Raw genomic sequence first — 20,010 nt, forward strand, 5'->3', positions numbered from 1 at the left:
CTCCCAGGAGATTCCTAGAGAGGCCCCACAGTGGCTTCTCCCCACCTTTTCCAGCCCTGTTTCCTCCCATGAGATTCCTAGAAAGGCCCCACGGAGGCTTCTCCCTGCCTTTTCCGGTTAAAGTTTCAGAGGGTCAGGTTCTTAAGTAGAAAATGGTTCTTGAGAAGCAAAAAAAATTTGAGTACCCGGTTCTTATCTAGAAAAGTTCATAAGTAGAGGCCTTCTTAGGTAGAGGTGCCACTGTATTTCTACTCAGATCATATTGTCCAAGTTTTGGAAATGCTATCCGGACTAGCAAAACTGAGACCCGTGATGGCAAACCTATGGCATTTGTGCAACAGGTGGCATGTAGAGCCATAATGGAGGGCATGCACGACTTTGCCCTGTGTCAGCTCCAGCACACATTGGTCAGCTGATTTTTGGCCTTGGGAAGCTTCCCTGAAGCTCTGGAGGCAAAAAAAAAATATCGCCCAACGGACAAACCAGAAGTTCAGAAAAACACACTTCCAGTTTGCTGTCATGCTGTTTTTTGGCTATCTGTTCCCTGAACCCTCCAGAGTGCAAAAAACAACATAACAGCAAACCGGAAGTGCATTTTCCCGAATTTCCGGTTTGCCTGTTTGGGCATTTTTTTCACATACTAGGCTTCAGTAAGGTCTGTGCGCATGCGTGGGGGGCAGCGTGGGGGGCGTGCACATGTGTTAGGAGGGAAGGGGTGCGGGCATGTGCATGCATGCTAACACACACAAACACACACACACCTATATTTTGGCACACGAACCAAAAAAGGCTCACCATCACTGACCTAGGCATTAAAAATAGCAGAGGAATGAGCTATATATCCAGAGTTGATCCTTTCTTTAATGCATCCTAGTAGGAGTTAGAATACTACTTTGCATTCAAAGCCCTTGCAAGAATAGAATAGAATAGAATAGATCTTAGGATGGATCTATGTTTATCCCAGGCATGTTTAAATTCCATTACTGTGGATTTACCAACCACGTCTGCTGGAAGTTTGTTACAAGGATCTACTACTCTTTCAGTAAAATAATACTGAAAGAGTAGTACATCCTTGGAATAAACTTCCAGCAGACGTGGTTGGTAAATCCACAGTAACTGAATTTAAACATGCCTGGGATAAACATAGATCCATCCTAAGATAAAATACAGGAAATAGTATAAGGGCAGACTAGATGGACCATGAGGTCTTTTTCTGCCGTCAGTCTTCTATGTTTCTATAGAATAGAATAGAATGGAATGGAATGGAATAGAATAGAATAGAATAGAATTCTTTATTGGCCATGTGTGATTGGACACACAAGGAATTTGTGTTTGGTGCCTAGGCTCTCAGTGTACATAAAAGAAAATATAGATTTGTCAAGAATCATGAGGTACAACACTTAATGATTGTCATAGGGGTGAAATAAGCAATGAAGGAACAATCAATAGTTGTACAGCATTCTGTATTGCAGATTAAAAGTTCTACCTTCGGGCAGACCTGAATGGCATGGAGGAGGCTAGAATGCTTGTTTGGACCACTGAATAGTGCCACAGGGAACGTCCCCTGCCTTTCTGGAAAGAAATGGATCTTGCCACTTTAAAGGGCTGGCAAGATCAAGAAAAGAAAAAGAAAATAGACTGGGGCCTAGAATAAGTTATTGTTCCTGAGGCTGGAATGGAGTAGACGATCTGTGATCAAGAATTGATATAAATCTTAATAAATAGTAGATGGTCTGCCACAGGCCATTCTGATGACTAAGGACAGATTCAGACTTTAAAACATTTCTCTGAAAATTGTGCCTGTATTTCTATTCCGAAGCAAAACAACAGCACTGACCACAGGGCTGGGAATACACAGCTGGATATGCAACTCACAACTCCATATCAGTCCCAAGCCCCATTTTTGCAACCTCTGGCACCCTTCTAATATTACAACATTGTATCTTAGCAAGTAAACACCCATTTCACCAAACATTTTTTGACTTATAGTGAGAAGAAGAATGAGAATAGATGCATTAAACTGTAATCCGTCTAAAGGGGTAGATACCCCAAATTTCACCTAATTGTCAAACAGTTAATCCTGGGAACCCCTTTTCAAAAAACTTTTTAAAGCATTTTTTTACTACCAGTTCCGACGAATAGGTAGTAAAATATTCTTTTTTAAAAGTTTTTTTTAAAAAAGGTTAATCACCTGTGACATTCAGCTGTGCCACCTGATCATTGGAACCTTTTGTTTAAAATCTTTAAAATCATTTTTTTAAAGCATTTTTTACTACTGGTTCAGGCAAACTGGGCCCAACCGATAGTATTTCACTCTAGGGCTCGTGGACAAGTGCCCATTGGTCCCATGTGTTAAGTCAGCCCTGCCAACCTTGTGTCCTCCAGAATAAAAATCCATACTCTACATATGGTTACAATCCTGATGTGCAAAGTGCATATAGATTGCCTGTTTCTCTCATAATATTGGAAAGCGAGCTTAACTTATGAATAGATTGATAGCGAATTCAGGACCAAGTAGAAATACTTTGTCTCACACGGTAACAGCATGTGAAACACAAGGAACTCTGTATCTCCGTCTACTGATCCCATCTATTCTTCTTAACTATCTCAACTGCCGTCTCCATGTCAGCAGCTAAGATTTTACTATGCCTTGCCAATTTTCCTTCTAGCCAGCCTTTGCAAGCATAAACTTTTGACATTTGAAATAATCAGAAAAATGAATTGTCTTTCTATACAATTCTGTACTGCGAAATACTCTCAGAGCATATAACACCTTAATGAAGGCTACCAAGAGGCATTTCTTATGCACAACATTTCAGCTTTGTTACTATTTAACCATTATATTTGGTTCCTTGTTTATAATGCAAGTAATTCTTGACTTATAACCACAAAGGAGCCCAAAATTTCTGTGGTTCAGTAAGGCATTTGTTACGTGAGTTTTGTCCCATTATATGACCTTTCTTGCCACCGCTGTTAAGTGAATCACTGCAGTTGATTAGTGATCACAACTGTGAAACTATTCACTAAGGCTGCATTAATATTACTATTAGTCTTCTTATCATTCCTATCACCCATCTCCTCCCACCTATGACTGTATGAGTGTAACCTGTTGCTTATATCCTTATGATTTATATTAATATTGTTTCCTGATTGTTTATTCGTACCTAATGACAATCATTAAATGATCTTTTATATACACTGAGAGCATATGCACCAATGATAAGTTTCTTGTGTGTCCTATCACACTTGGCCAATAAAGAATTCTATTATATATTCTATTCTATTCTATTCTATTCTATTCTATTTAGAATATATATATACACCAGGATGATTCAACACAAAAATATGTAACCCCTGGTGCAGAGCTGAAGGGATTGGATACTGTATCCTAGAGGATAATTCTCTGCCTTACAAGGCAAAGGTTGCAGGTTCAAGTCCCAGTGGGTATGGCTAGCTGATAAGGCCAAAATAAGCCCGAAATAGATCTATCCTAGTCTCCCTTAATTTTCAAATTCAGCAAAAAAAGAAACAAACATGTGACACATATAGATAGAATTGTCGGCTATCAATAAAATTAACTGCCTTGGAAATGGCCCTGGGTTGGGCCGAGAGGCAAATAAGGAACTTGTGATGTTCCTTCAATACATCAGGGTGATTCGACACAAAAATATGTAACCCTTCCCTGGTGCAGAGCTGAAGGGGTTGGATACTGTAGCCTAGAGGATAATTCTCTGCCTTACAAGGCAAAGGTTGCAGGTTCAAGTCCCAGTGGGTATGGCTAGCTGATGAGGCCAAAATAAGCCCGAAATAGATCTATCCTAGTCTCCCTTAATTTTCAAATTCAGCAAAATAACATGTGACATATATATATAGGTGATTACCTGCTCTTGGAACACTTGGTCATAAATATGAATCATAAGTCGTTTTCCCCCTAGTAACTTTGAATGGCTACTAAACAAACCATTATAAGTTGAGACCTACCTGTATCCAGTAAAAGTTTTAGAATATTTTATTATTATAAGTGGTGGAATTTTCGCTTATTTTTCATTGCAGTGGATATTCTGTGAATTGACTTAATTTTTTTTAACGGAATCCCTAAATAAAACAATTTAAATACTAAGAAGAAGCAACAAACTGATTAATAGTTTCAAGAACAAGCAGAGTTTCAACTTAAATCATCTCCTCAACCTTGGTGTTTTGGAAACATTGACACTAGAACTTTCAAAATTTCCGATCAATGTAGATAGATCCAACACATAGATCGCTAGGAGAATAGACAGAATTCTCAAGGAATTTCATATGTTGGGAGCTGTACAAAAGGACTTTTTTTTTACACTTCTGAAAATTATACTTAAATAGGGTAGACAGTAAAGATGGCCTTGATGAACGTATAGAGAAGTCATATTCTAGGTGCTGAAGCATTTTTCTAAAGGCTAGAACAAGATAGCATTTGGAAATGTGTTAGTCAAAGGGCTCCCCAATTCACTAGCTATAAAAAGAGGAAGTTATACAGCAGAATCAGACCTGGCAGATACTATTATTACAGCCAGGCTTGATGAAAGTTATATTGGTTTTCCTGTCTAGTTGATTTCCAGCTGTGGTCTACCTTGTGGGGTTGACAGATGGGTGAGATTTGTGTAACTCGACAGATGGGTGTAACTCAACAGATGGGTGAGATTTTATGGCAAGAGATATCCCTATGGAAATTCCTGTTTTAGTCATATAAGGCAGTGTTTCTCAACCTTGACAACTTGAAGATATTTGGACTTCAACTCCCAGAATTCCCCAGCCAGCAAATGCTGGCTGGGGAATTCTGGGAGTTGAAGTCCAGATATTTTCAAGTTGCCATGGTTGAGAAACACTGATATAAGGTACACAGCCTTTGAATCGGCACTGTATTCCACTGATTCGGGAACAACAAGTTGGGTGAAAGCCAGTTAAGAAAGAAATGATACTGGGAGGATGATAAGCGACAGGATTGGGAAGGTTAAAGAGGTAGAAGAGATTGGAAATTGAACAAGTGGAGTCAAGGGCAGGTTAGCAGATAGGACATAGTCAGTGATGAAGTAAAATATCCCAGTAACAATTTTCAGCAGACAGAGAAAGTGTTGGACCACCCATAGAGTTTTCCCTTTAGTCCTCTTGACTGAAACTCCCGCTCTCTTCTCTTCTTCAAGATACCAGCAGCAGCAGAGAGCAATTTCTCTTCCCAAGACACAGCTCCTCACCAACACATGGCTATTTCCCCTCCCCCTTTTAATCCAGTCACTCAAACTGACAGCTACACTTTGTACAAGAACTGGACTACACGATTGCTTTGCCATATTTTCGCTGTAAATCTCCTGATGTGTCAAGAGCTCCCTTTCACTCCCCAATCCCCCTGATAAATATTCATTTTATATAAGCATTTTTTCCTCTTTCTCTCTCCTTCTTTTTTAGCTCTCCTTAATTCTCATCACTGGATTTGGAGTTGCAGGTGGTCTTTATATCCTTGCAAGAAAGACCTTTTTTGTTCCTGAAGTGAGGTATGTTTCTGGACAGCAATTATGTTTCGATTGGGATAAGAGTCTCTGCCATATTTATAAGGGATCCATTATTTGATCTAAGCTAGCATTGTAGGATCCTCCTGATCTGCTTTGCCATTCTCCTTCACACAGTTGAAGCAAACTGAATCCTGCCAGCATTAGTACAAGAGTAGCAGCAGAATTGGCAAAGCTGGTCAATTTGAATGTTGAAGACCGTGTAAATGCTTGGCTGATGGGGTTGGTCTAGATCAGGGGTAAGCAAAGTTGGCTCTTCTATGATATGTGGACTTCAACTCCCAGAATTCCTGAGCTAGCATGATTGGCTCATGAATTCTGGGAGTTGAAGTCCACAAGTCATTGAAGAGTCAACTTTGCCCACCACTGGTCTAGATGACCTACAAGGTCCCTTCCAATTCTGTTAGCCTGGTAAATCTATTAAATAAACCTGGGAAGAGCAATATTGCTTGAGGGCAATAGATCAGTTGTCAGGCCAACCTGTCAGATCAGATTTGACTGATGGGACAATCACTTCCTGACTCTGGCCTGGATTATCCTAGGATTTATGCTAGCCTGGAGAAGGGAAAGAAAAGTGAAGAAGGAAAAACTTATTGCTTCTGTTTAATAGGGATAGAACATAGAAACATAGAAGAAGACTGACGGCAGAAAAAGACCTCATGGTTCATCTAGTCTACCCTTATACTATTTCCTGCATTTTATCTTACAATGGATATATGTTTATCCCAGGCATGTTTAAATTCAGTTACTGTGGATTTACCAACCACGTCTGCTGGAAGTTTGTTCCAAGGATCTACTACTCTTTCAGTGAAATAATATTTTCTCACGTTGCTTTTGATCTTTCCCCCAACTAACTTCAGATTGTGTCCCCTTGTTCTTGTGTTCATTTTCCTATTAAAAACACTTCCCTCCTGAACCTTATTTAACCCTTTAACATATTTAAATGTTTCGATCATGTCCCCCCTTTCCCTTCTGTCCTCCAGACTATACAGATTGAGTTCATGAAGTCTTTCCTGATATGTTTTATGCTTAAGACCTGAACTTGAACATCTACTTGAACATCTACTTTATTTATCAAATTTAGAGACCACTTATCATATTCATAGAGTGACTTATTCTTGCTCATGTTTCTAAGAATCAGAGTTCAATGTAAAACCTTAGTGCATATGGGCATTTTCAAAGGGTTAGAACACCTTACTTCAAAATGTTAATGACAATTCTTCTGCTCATACTAGTGAATAAACTCCTTGTCTGAAAAAGCCATAGTTTTAGTACCGTTTCAGTATAGCATATTTTTGAGATTTAAATTTTATTCTTTATATGTATTATGCAAGGAAGGAAAATCTTAATTTAGATGACACTGGTCCCAACTCCCAGACATGCAGTGTTCATATGAACACACAAACCCCCCCCCCACAAAACCCCACAACCATGTAGTATGTAACTTCTTTACACTAGTAATCTAGAACTGCCAGTTAAAGTTGAAACTATTTGTGGTGATATTTTCCTTCCCAATAATAGTACTCATGTGCCACAGTTGTTCGCCAAATAATACTATGATGGTTAAGCATTAAGGTTAATGAAGAAAACAGATAACATTTTTCAGGGGGGGAAATACGAATTTTGATGAAATATCTTACTGTCATTCCTAGTAATCATAAGATAATTGGTACTTTGGTTGCCGATCAGTTTCCGGTCACAATTCAAAGTGTTGGTTATGACCTATAAAGCCCTTCATGGCACCGGACCAGATTATCTCCGGGACCGCCTTCTGCCGCACGAATCCCAGCGACCGATTAGGTCCAACAGAGTTGGTCTTCTCCGGGTCCCATCAACTAAACAATGTCATTTGGCGGGACCCAGGGGAAGAGCCTTCTCTGTGGCGGCCCCGGCTCTCTGGAACCAACTCCCCCCAGAGATCAGAATTGCCCCCACCCTCCTCGCCTTTCGTAAGCTCCTTAAAACCCACCTCTGCCGTCAGGCATGGGGGAACTGAGATATTCTTTCCCCCGGGGCCTCTACAGTTTATGCATGGTATGTCTGTATGTATGTCTGGTTTTTATAATAAGGGTTTTTAAATTGTTTTATTATTGGATTGCTACATACTGTTTTTATCACTGTTTTTATCACTGTTGTTAGCCGCCCCGAGTCCACGGAGAGGGACGGCATACAAATCCAATAAATAAATAAATAAGTACAGTACTTTCAAATATTGGAAGCCAATAATTGTTTTAAAAATTGCTGCTGAATCAGGAGAAAACACACAAAAGTGCAACATAAAAATTGTTGATGGTATCTATTGCGTAGGTGGAAGCATTAAACATAAAATATAATGATGGAATTGGAATAAATCTGTAAGTTTTAAAGTTTACCATTAACTCAATTGCTTTGTCAAGGAGGGTTTTAACAGTCCTTAAACTTTGCCAGGATTACTTTGATATGTACATTTCTCCATACTGCCTCCTTGGCAAAAGAAGATTTGCTCCTTGATTTTAAAAGCCACTCCATACACACTCAAGGGTATTTTTGCCTCATTTTTAATTGGAATAGAATCTCAATTTTCACTGTGAACAATCTTGGTCCAGTGGAGATGATGCCAAAATGATGGTGTTTTCATTCTTGGCTATCTGTTCCCATGTGTAAAATGTCTGAACAATATTTTTCCAGGAACAAGGAAAAACCTTTAGTGACATCTACAAACTCAGGTATATTTATTTATTTTTATTTATTTATTCATTTGTCCAATACACAATACATATGGAAGAGAATAGACATGAAGTAATATATATAAAGATAATATGTAAAAATAGAGAAGATATATGAAAGGAAGAAAATATATATGATATATGAGATAAAGGAAAGACAATTGGACAGGGGACGAAAGGCACACCAGTGCACTTATGTACCCCCCTTACTGGCCTCTTAGAAACCTGGAGAGGTCAATCATGGATAGTCTAAGGGAGAAATGTTGGGGGTTAGGGGTTGACACTATTGAGTCCGGTAATGAGGTCCACGCTTCGACGACTCGATTGTTAAAGTCATATTTTTTACAGTCAAGTTTGGAGCGGTTAATATCAACACCTCCTCCAAAATGTAGAAGTTCCATGAAAACATGGAAAAAGAAAGAAAAGGGGGGGGGGGGGAGAGATGAATGACTACTGAACTCTTGGTCATTGATTGCTGCCTGATAAGCATCATGCTACGGGCCTCTGGCAAGTGCACTATGAGTCACCCTTTGAAGATGTCTAATGCTTTTATAATAATATCTGTTTACTTGCTAAAGTGATCATTGATTCAATTTGGCACCAGCTGCCCGAGGCGCTTAGCACAAAAATTATCAGTTGTAGATTTCCTTTGTCTTTGATTGAATTGCGGATAAAAGTGGAATAGACATATCTTCATCAACCTCTCAAGAGATACAGACACAATTAGCTCCAGGCTTTGGGGGAAGAGACTCTTCTCCTAGAACTCTTCCATCCGAGCGAAGATCCTTGAGAATATTGAAGTTCTTTCGCTTCTCCCTGGAGCATTCACAGTCAGCCCCAGAATATCGGAAATTAAGGGAAAGGTTATTTATTCCCCTGAGTCGGTTACTTCAGTCTCGTAGACTGAAGCATAACGTTGCTTTAGTCAAGGAAGCATTTGAGCAGGTCCAGAGCTGCAAATTAAATGGGTTAAATATTGCTGTTGCTGTTTAAAGTTAATTCTAAAACCGTTCAGCTTTAGGACCTGCAGAAAGTTATGACATGGCATCTGTCGAATTCGATGAAGTGTGGGACCAAAAACGTCGCCTCCCAAACAAACAAACAAGCATCTTATTCGCTTTGTTTCCCATGTACACGAATCTCATCTACAAAAGAAGGGATGGGACAAAGGAAAGAAGAGCGGTGATGTGGAGAGCAACAGACTGGAGAACGTGACTTGCTAAAGAGCCAGATGTGGCCTTGGACTGAGGGCTACGCGCCTGTTTTTGAAATCTGTTTCAAAGTGACCAACTAAGCCCAGCAGTACTAGCAAACACAGGGGACCCAAAGCCCCCCAGATGCAATCCATTTATGACTCTCAGCAGATTCACAATTTGGCACCGGCTGTCGCTGGTCAGAGTAGTGGAGTAAAATCCGGAGGTAGAGTGGAATAAATACATCCCACATCTCTTTTTCTGCCTAGGCAACAAGAAATCTCTTCTTTTATCAGAAGCTGATTCCCCAATGGAAAGTTTGCTTCCTGTCAGGGGCCAAAGTGTTAGAGGAGCAGGAAAGAGTGCATGTGTGTGCGAGAAGGAGTTTCTCGTGGGAACTTTCCCAAGCCTTGAACTCCAGGGTTGATTTTCTGGCTCAACTTCGCCCTATCCTGTTCGCAGATTGTTTCCCCACAGACACCTCGAAGGGGAAGAAAAGATTTTTTTTAAAAAAAAACCCAAAACCAAACAAAAAGCAAGAGTTTAGAAGTACTTGATGTTCCAACAACAAAAGGAAGAGATTTGGTAGATATTTTCTCCAGCCATCCTGCTCCACTCAGCTTCAAAATGAGAAAACCCCAGGTGTTGGCTACCAAACTTTTCCCATTACGGACCAATTGCCTTCTGAATTTCAATCTGCACCACCATGGCTCTCTTTCCCATTAACGTAACCTGAAATACGGCTTTACAATATTTTATTAGCAATACTAATAAAATACTAACTAATGCCATAATAAAATACAATTTTATTATAGCTTTACATCAGGATGACACCAACTAGAATTGCTTCCCCCTATAGAGCTTGTGGACTTAATTCCACTCCCCACTGGTTTTACTAAAGGATGGAATCAAAGGAGAAAAATTTGCCACGGGCTGCCAAATAAATAAACACGCAGGGAGCTGACTTTCAACACTAATACAACTGCACACCTAAGATTAACCGGAACGTTTTAAAGTTGTGCTAAGCACCCTAACTTTTTGTTTGTTTTATTTAGAGGGAATCTGAACTGGCTGATGACCTTCCCCTTCCTTTACAGGGGCAACCACACACTGGTGTCATGCAGACTTGCAATAATAATAATAATAATCATCATCATCATCATCATCATCACAATCACTATGTTGGATTTCGTATTTCATCACCAGTCGGGCACTTCCCAAGCACCTAGGACTGCGTGATGTAATAATAATAATAATAATAATAATAATAATAATAATAATAATAACAACAACAACAACAACAACAACAACAACAACAATAAGTGGGACTTCCGACTTTGGTCAGTCTGAAGTTGGAAGTCCCACTTATTATTATTATTATTATTATTATTATTATTATTATTATTATTATTTAGATTAGATTAGATTTATTGGATTTATATGCCGCCCCTCTCCGCAAACTCGGGGGGGCTCACAACAATAATAAAAACAGTACATAGTAACAAATCCAATTCCCACCAATCTAATTACAATTTTAAATTTAAAAATTCATAAAACAATCCCAATATATATATAAACAAAAAACAAAAACAAAACAAAACAGGCACACAGTCAATCAAACGGCAAAACAACATGGGCAAGGGGGAGATGTTTTAATTCCCCCATGCTTGATGACAGAGGTGGGTTTTAAGGAGTTTACAAAAGGCAGAGAGGGTGGGGGCAATCCTAATCTCAGGGGGGAGCTGGTTCCAGAGGGTCGGAGCCCCCACAGAGAAGGCTCTTTCCCTGGGTCCCGCCAGACAACATTGTTTAGTCGACGGGACCCGAAGAAGGCCGACTCTGTGGGACCTAACCGATCGCTGAGATTCGTGCGGCAGGAGGCAGTCCCGAAGATATTCTGGTCCGGTGCCATGAAGGGCTTTATAGGTCATAACCAACACTTTGAATTGTGACCGGAAACTGATCGGCAACCAATGCAGACTGCCGAGTGTTGGAGTAATATGGGCATACTTAGAGAAGCCCATAATTGCTCTCGCAGCTGCATTCTGCACGATCTGAAGTTTCCGAACACTTTTCATAGGTAGCCCCATGTAGACAGCGTTACAGTAGTTTAGATTTGTATGCTGCCCCTCTCTGAGGACTTGGGGTGGCTCACAACAATAATAGCAATACAGCACAATACAAATCCAATCTTAAGAAAAACTAAAAAAACTAATTAATTAAACAATCAGTACTACATAATCACACCATTCTCAAAAGTCAGAGGGGGGGATTAATCCCCCCATGCCTGGCGACATAAATGGGTCTTCAACATTGGAAGGCGAGGAGCAATTTGAATCTCCGGGGGGAGTTGATTCCAGAGGGCCGGGGCCACCACAGAGAAGGCTCTTCCTCTGAGTCCCGCCAGACAACATTGTTTAGTCAACAGGACCCGGAGAAGGCCAAGTCTGTGGGACCTAATCGGCCATTGGGATTCATGCGGTAGAAGGCGGTCCCATAGGTATATATAAGCACAAAACTACGCAAGTCTTTTCAAAATTATTTTCCTTGCAGTTACAACGTTGTTTGTGGGTGCAATTAGTAGTGGGTTGCTACTGGTATGGTAGGGGACAGCGCACCTATAGTGGCCAGCAGATTTCGCAATTTGCATGTGGCCAGAACAGTGCCAGTTCTATGGGGGCAGCCATCTTTCCCCCCCAATTTTTTCTTGTTTTTCGCCTTGCGCATGCACAGAGCTGGAGCTAGAGTGCGCTAGCACACGCAGAAGCAAAGTCTCACGAGAGGACAAGAGTTGGGTGGGGTTTTCTGCTTCTTGCGCATATGCAGAAGCAAAAAAAATCACTGAAATCTCGCATATATGCATGTCCCCTCCTGAGATTTCAGCACATTTTTGCTTCCTGCACATGCTCAGAAGCAAAAATATGCTGGGACGCAAATGTGCTATGCACATGCATGCAAGAGCATAAAGCTGGCCGTGCAGCGCACAGTTGCAATCTGCCCCTGGGTGCAATGACACAGGATCACCTTATAAACCCAGCACATATAATATTCATTCATACTGTATGACATATAATAGCACATATAAGAGTATTCATTAATAATGAATAGTGTGGAATGGTGGAAGGTCTTAAGCATAAAACGTATCAGGAAAGACTTAATGAACTCAATCTGTATAGTCTGGAGGACAGAAGGAAAAGGGGGGACATGATCGAAACATTTAAATATATTAAAGGGTTAAATAAGGTCCAGGAGGGAAGTGTTTTTAATAGGAAAGTGAACACAAGAACAAGGGGACACAATCTGAAGTTAGTTGGGGGAAAGACCAAAAGCAACATGAGAAAATATTATTTTACTGAAAGAGTAGTAGATCCTTGGAACAAACTTCCAGCAGACGTGGTAGATAAATCCACAGTAACTGAATTTAAACATGCCTGGGATAAACATATATCCATCCTAAGATAAAATACAGAAAATAGTATAAGGGCAGACTAGATGGACCATGAGGTCTTTTTCTGCCGTCAGACTTCTATGTTTCTATGTTTCTATGTTTCTATGTGTTCATTATCGTATGACCTAGCGTGTGTGTGGGAAAAAATCCAAACTCTTTCAAACAATATTTAATATTTAAAGATTTAATAATATTTAACAGAATAATAACAGAATGTCAAAATAACAAAGTTATTCAACCAGGAAACCCCTATAAGATTCCAGACAAATGGCTGCCCAATCTCTTCTTAAAAACCTTTTTTAAAATTTATTTATTTGTTTGTTTGTTTGTTTGTTTGTCTGTCTATCTATCTATCTATCTATCTTTCTTTCATTTATTTATTTATTTATTTATTTATTTATTTATTCCAATACACAATGAGAGTTTTAGTGGGTATATATATATATATATATACAGTGATACTTTGTCTTACAAACTTAATTGGTTCCGGGACAAGGTTCTTAAGGTGAAAAGTCAAAAACGATCGCTTTGCTGGCAACGGAAGTCCGGAGGTGGGGTTTCCCAGCGAAGGGAACATCAGTAAAATCACAGCATCGCAAAAACACCAAAGTCCTCGAAACCCCACCTCTGGACCTCTCTGTTTTTGTGATGCTGCGATTTCACTGAGGCTCCCCTCGCTGGGAAACCCCACCTCCGGATTTCCGTTGCCAGCATCACAAAAACATAGAAGTCCGGAAGTGGGGTTTACCATGGAGGGGAGCATCAGGGGAATCCCAGCAGTGCAAAAATAGGTGCTTCGCTGGCAACCGAAGGGCATCCCAGCGGCGGCGGTGGGTTTGTAAGGTGAAAATAGTTTGTAAGAAGAGGCAAAAAAATCTTAAACCCCGGGTTTGTATCTCGAAAAGTTTGTATGACGAGGCGTTTGTAAGATGAGGTATCACTGTATATACACATAGTAAAATACATGATGAAGGTTATAGAGGAGATACTCATAGTAAAATATAGCTATGAAAGAATAGAAAAGAAGATATAGTAATAGAACGTATCAATGAAAGAATAGAAGAAGAGATATAGGAATAGAAGAAAGGTATAGGAGATATAGGAGAGCAATAGGACAGGGGACAGAAGGCACTCTAGTGCACTTGTACTCGCCCCTTACTGACCTCTTAGGAATCTGGATAGGTCAACCGTACATAATCTAAAGGTAAAGTGTTGGGGGTTTGGGGATGACACTATGGAGTCTGGTAATGAGTTCCACGCTTCGACAACTCAGTTACTGAAGTCATATTTTTTACAGTCAAGTTTGGAGCGGTTAATATTAAATTTAAATTTGTTGTGTGCTCTTGTGTTGTTGTGGTTGAAGCTGAAGTAGTCGCCGACAGGCAGGATGTTGCAGCATATGATCTTGTGGGCAATACTTAGATCTTGTTTAAGGTATCTTAATTATAGGCTTTCTAGGCCCAGGATTGAAAGTCTAGTCTCGTAGGGTATTCTGTTTCGAGTGGAGGAGTAAAGGGCTCTATAGGGCAGCTTTGTGCCAAAGAAGTCTAAAATTTCTGGAGGCAAGCCATTCCACTGATTAATTGTTCTCAGTAACAGGAAATCTCTCTTAGTTCTAGGTTGGATTTCTCTTTGATAAGTTTCCAACCATTACCGGTATTTCTTGTCCTGTCCTCAGGTACTTTGGAGAATAGATAGACCTTCTCCTCTCTGTGGAAGCCTTTCAAATATTGGAAGATTACCATCAGGTTACCCTTAGTCCTTCTCTTCACCTTAGCCTAGCCATACTCAATTTTTGCAACTTTTGTATCTCTTCCAATCCCTAATCATTTTTGTTGCTCTTCTTTGCACTCTTTCTAGAATTTCAACATCTTTTTTGTATCATGGAGACCAAAACTGGATGTAGTATTCCAAGTGTATTCTTTATCACACTTCATGTGATTTTGATATTGTTCCTCTGCCAATGTAGTGTAAAATTGCATTTTTGGGTAACTAACACACTGCTCGCTTGTACTTAAGTGGTTGTCCACTAGGACTCCTATATCCCTCTCATAGTTATTACTGTCAAGCCAAGTGCCATCTAATTTATACTGGTGTATTTGGTTTTTCTTGCCTAAGTGTAAAACCTTACTTTTCTACAATTGAATTGCATTTTATTGGATAGGGCTCAGTATTGAAGTCTGTTGAAAGCCTTCTCAATCTTGAGCCTATCTTCTTTCTTATTTGTTTGTTTGTTTGTTTGTTTGTTTGTTTGTTTGTTTGTTTGTTTGTTTGTTCGTTCGTTCGATTGATTGATTTCTATGGCACCCCTCTCCAAAGACTCGGGGCGGCTTACAATATATAATTGTTGGCTATTTCCCCCAGCTTGGTGTTGTCTGCAAATTTGATAAGTTTGATAAATTTGATTACTGAGAACAATTAAGCAGTGGAGTGGCTTGCCTTCAGAAATTGACTTCTATCCCTCATCTAAATCATTTATGAAGTTGTTGAAGAATTTAATATCTCATCTCTAATTTATAATAAAATCTAAAATAAGCAACTTTTTTATTCTTGTGTCAGCAAAAAGAATTGTCAGAACTTTGCAAAATGGAAAAAATTATTATTTTAACTTTGATCAAATAAACCAACTTTATATTCCTCCCTTCTAACAGTCTTAATCTTTAATTCATTTAAAAATTAAATGAAAATTAAATGATTTTTAAATGAATCTTTAATTAATCTTTAATTCATTTAAAAATTGAAGTGGAGTTTGATTTTTATTCAATTCCTCTTATCTTCCCACAGAGATTTCTTCAAGGTTTTAGCAAGCCTTTTAGATATATCCAATGAGAAAATATTTTCCAGATCATTTTTTGATTCATCAGGTATAATTCCCCTTTAATTTTTAAAACTCCACCCAATTTCTTTTGTATAATCAGTGAAGTGCCCTTTTTCAAATCATTCTCTTGGGTGTTCATTTGTTGTTCCACTTTCAGTACTTTTGCTGTCTTGACAGACAAAATTTGCTCTACATCAGTCATTTCCTCATTAACATTTTTTTAAAATAATTTATATAGAGAATTAGCATCATATACTGGTATTGTAACTAGAAATTCCTGACTCTTCTTTAAAGATCTCTTTTACTATCTCCAGTGTATGACCTTCTGTAAGTCTCAGTAAACAGACACAAAAAACTAGACTTGTCTTTTTTTCCTACTTAGAGTCATTAGTCCCCTCTAGTGTCTGTTTCTAATGTCATAATGACTTATTTTTGTAATAGATAGCCAAAATAATTCTGGTTCCCATGAGAAGCTATTTATTTTTTATACTTAATTTTAAAATCTTAGAGTAAAAATCAACATTCCAATTTAATTTGACCCTTAATCTATTTGTAACTCTATTAGATTTTTAAAAATCTTATTTAGCTTTTTGTGGTGTTCATTTATTCAGTTTGTACATAATTTTTCATTAGTATATTAGTATATATTAGTATATTCATTAGTATAGCTTGAATACTGTAGGTATGATGACAGAGTACAACCCCTTTTAATCTCTTTTTCCTTGGTAAACCATTCAGAGTTCTGACTGTGGCTTTTTGGTTGTTGTAGATATTTCATAGCATCTGAATTAGATGCCAGGCTATACCTATTGCATTCCAGTCTCGAATGATCAGTTCGCTCAAAAGCTTTGGAGTAGCTACAAAACAGATGTAGAGCTCCTTTTTTCAAAAAAATACTCTCCTGTTGTTTCCTTCATCCACTTACTCTTAGCTGCTTGGTCTCACATTCCTCTGTTCTTTCCAAAGCCTGCTTGTTTCAATTGCCACTTTTATCTGCATGTAGGACTCTGACTTCGTCTGCAGAATTTTATCTTAATGGCATATGATAGTGGGGGGACTAGTGGCCTGCAATTAGGACATTTTAAACCTTTCTTTCCAAAGAATTGGTGATATATAGATATAACTTTACTAGCCATATTTTCTACATTTGTTGAGAGAGGACTAACATGACCTCGGCTGTTTCCACATCAGCCTCTTTTAAAAGCTCCGCAGGGATTTTATTCCCCTACTCTGGGCTTTCTCTTTTGCTAATTGTTAAGCCTATCTGACTCTCTCCTCAAACATTCCTGGTTCCTTCTCATACTTTGAATATGATGTCATCTGAACTGATCTTCTTGAACAGGTTTTCCATATGGTCCTTCCCTTTTATTTTCTTCATATTATGCTCCATTATTAACTCCTTTCATGATTGTTCCTTATGACAATGTTTCTCAAACCTTAGCAACTTTAAGATATGTGTGCTTCAACACCCACCCCACCCCAGGCACACAGCCAGCAAGCTGGGAGTCCAAATCCACATATCCAGTAATGGGCAGCCAAAATTTTTACTGTCATACTGTGGGTGTGGTTTATTTTATGGGTGTGGCTTGATGGTCATGTGACTGGACAGGAGTGGCTTGCTGGCCATGTGACCAGGTGGGAGTGGTTTGAATGATCATCATCGTTCAAGTGAACTGTTAAGTCCTCAACTTACAACCTCACCAGTGTCGCTCTCTGGTATGACAATTTGCTTCGCATTTCCCACGCTCTCCTTCCTGGGTCCCTCCCTGCCTCAGGCTGGTAGCTAGGCGAACAGGTGCCAATCAGCTGTTGAGAATAGATGGGGGAGGAAATGGGCCCCCTGCAACTCCTGCCAGTGCTGGTCTCCCTGCCACTTTCCGAGGAGGAGGAGGAGGATGGGAGGGGGTATGGTCAGTTGGAGCTGGACACACAGCACCATTTATGTTGTGAGCCGCCCAGAGTACTCAGAGTGGGGCGGCATACAAATCCAATAAATAAAAAAATAAATTTCCACTGATGTAATTGCGTTCCACCCCGTCCTGCCTTCTGCCCAGCCCTGCACATATCTTAAAGCTGCCAAGATCGAGAAATACAGTTATGACATTGATACAAGGTTGGATGTTGGTGTGGTTTCTCTGGATTTCTTAAACTTATTTTTAGATTACATTTCATAGGGATTGGGTCTTTCCTGATCCTTGTGAGTCTGATGTGTATTTCTCTAACCAGTAGTTGGTTAATCAGTAGCCACAGACAGTAACCAACAGCATTTTGAAATTCAACATAGAGCTTCTCCATCCATTGTTATACAAGATGCAATCTATTTAACTATAATGTTGCATGTTTGGAACCACTTCCTGGAGACATCAGGATATTTGTTGAAAAAATAACAGGTGAAAACAAACACCATTTACTATGCAGAGGCTTATAAGCCACTTGTATCACTGTGGGTTCCTAGTCCAAATATTCGAACTGTTTTTAATAAAGGTTCCTCTCCAAGGTTTGCATTAAAGCTGCCAATAATTATTAGCACATCCTTCTTTGGTCTATGATCTATTACTTGCAATTCTCATAGAATTCATCAACTACATCTTCAGCATCCATCATTGGATCAACTCCTTCTTGCATCAACTATTTGTTCAGCATCCATTGTTGCCCTGAATCTTGATGAAAAATATTCTATCACTGATGGAATTGTAACCCATTACAGAAATTATTCTGTCACTGATGGAGTTGTATCCCATTATAGGTGCAGTGATTTGTTTTGGAATGATAATCGTTACACTGTTTTTCCTTTGAGCTTCATTTCTAGGGCAGAAAATTATGAATGTGTCTGATTGGAAATGATACGTTTTGATTCACTGACTCCTGAAATTTCTGTCCTAGTCTATGGTTACTTCTGCTGTAACAATGATCCTGCTTCACATGATCTGTAGATATTCCATGCAACTTTCTTGGCAACCTTTTGGGAAGTAAATTATCATTGCCTTCTTCCCTAGGCTGAGAGAGAATTATTGGCTCAAAGCCATCCAATTAGCCTCCATGCTAATCATAGAGGGGCGGCATACAAATCTAATAAATTATATTATTATTATTATTATTATTATTATTATTATTATTATATTATTATTATTATTATTATTATTATTATTATTATTATTATTATTATTATGTCAATACAACACAGCAAACGAGATCACTATGCTGGATTTCATATTTCATCACCAGTCGGGCACTTCCCAAGCACCTAGGACTGTGTGATGTAGCGGCGAATTATGTTTGCCGATCCCAGTAAAGCGGCCTTTTGCAATTGACAGATGGAGATTTTGTCAATTCTGATGGTTTTCAAATGTCCGCTGAGATCCTTTGGTACTGCGCCCAGCATGCCAAGTACCACTGGGAGCACTTTCACTGGCTTAGACCAGAGTCGTTGCAACTCGATTTTTAGATCTTCGTATTTCACTAATTTCTCTAGCTGCTTCTCCTCAATTCTGCTGTCCCCTGGGATTGCGATGTCGATGATCCATACTTTCTTTTTCTCCACAATCAGGATGTCTGGTGTGTTGTGTATTATTATTATTGTTGTTGTTATTATTATTATTATTATTATTATTATTATTATTATTATTATTATTAATACAAGAACTCATTATTGTCCCAGGCTCTAGTCAAGTGTCACTAGCCCAGAGTGGCTTTCTCAATATACTATAGTGAGCTAAAGAAGTTGTTGAGCTTGCTTGTACCAACATCTTGGAAGCAATTGTAGTGCAAGACAGCAAGGTGTGTGACACTAGTAGTTATGCAGAATGCTCTTTAGTGCATCTAGAACAGAAATGGCGAACCTATGGCACAGGTGCCACAGGTGGTATATGGAGCCATATCTGAGGGCAGGTGATGTGCTGCCCTATGTCAGTTCCAGCATGCTAGTCAACTGATTTTCAGCCTTCTTTTCAGCCATTTTTGCTCTCCCTGGGCCAGTGACGACGAACCTGTGGCACGGGTGCCACAGGTGGCACGTGGAGCCAAACTGCTGACACACAAGCTGTTGCCCTAGCTTAGCTTCAACATGCATGTATGTGCTGGTTGTCTGATGTTTGGGTCGCACAGAGGCTCTGGGAGGACATTTCTGGCTTCCAAAGAGCCTCTGGGGGGGATGGGCGAGCGCATTTTTACCCTCCCCTGGCTCCAGGGAAGCCTTTGGAGCCTGGGGAGGGTGAACCACGCACCTACTGGGCCCACCAGAAGTTGGGAAACAGGCTGTTTCTAGCCTCCAGAGGGTCTCCAGGGGGTGGGGAGCTTTTTTTGCCCT

At 39.5% G+C, this 20,010-nt stretch overlaps 1 protein-coding gene across 1 annotated transcript in view; it reads left to right on the forward strand.

Annotated features, from left to right (window-relative positions):
* The window catches only part of NDUFA4L2 (NDUFA4 mitochondrial complex associated like 2), a 63,662-nt gene that overhangs the window by 17,001 nt on the left and 26,651 nt on the right, over nt 1-20,010 (forward strand). The window contains exon 2 of the mRNA XM_070740964.1: nt 5,440-5,525. Within this exon, the coding sequence (XP_070597065.1) occupies nt 5,440-5,525 (86 nt within the window). The remainder of the gene's footprint in view (nt 1-5,439; nt 5,526-20,010) is intronic.

Source organism: Erythrolamprus reginae, chromosome 2 (assembly GCF_031021105.1).
Source record: "Erythrolamprus reginae isolate rEryReg1 chromosome 2, rEryReg1.hap1, whole genome shotgun sequence".
Lineage (NCBI taxonomy): Eukaryota > Metazoa > Chordata > Lepidosauria > Squamata > Dipsadidae > Erythrolamprus > Erythrolamprus reginae.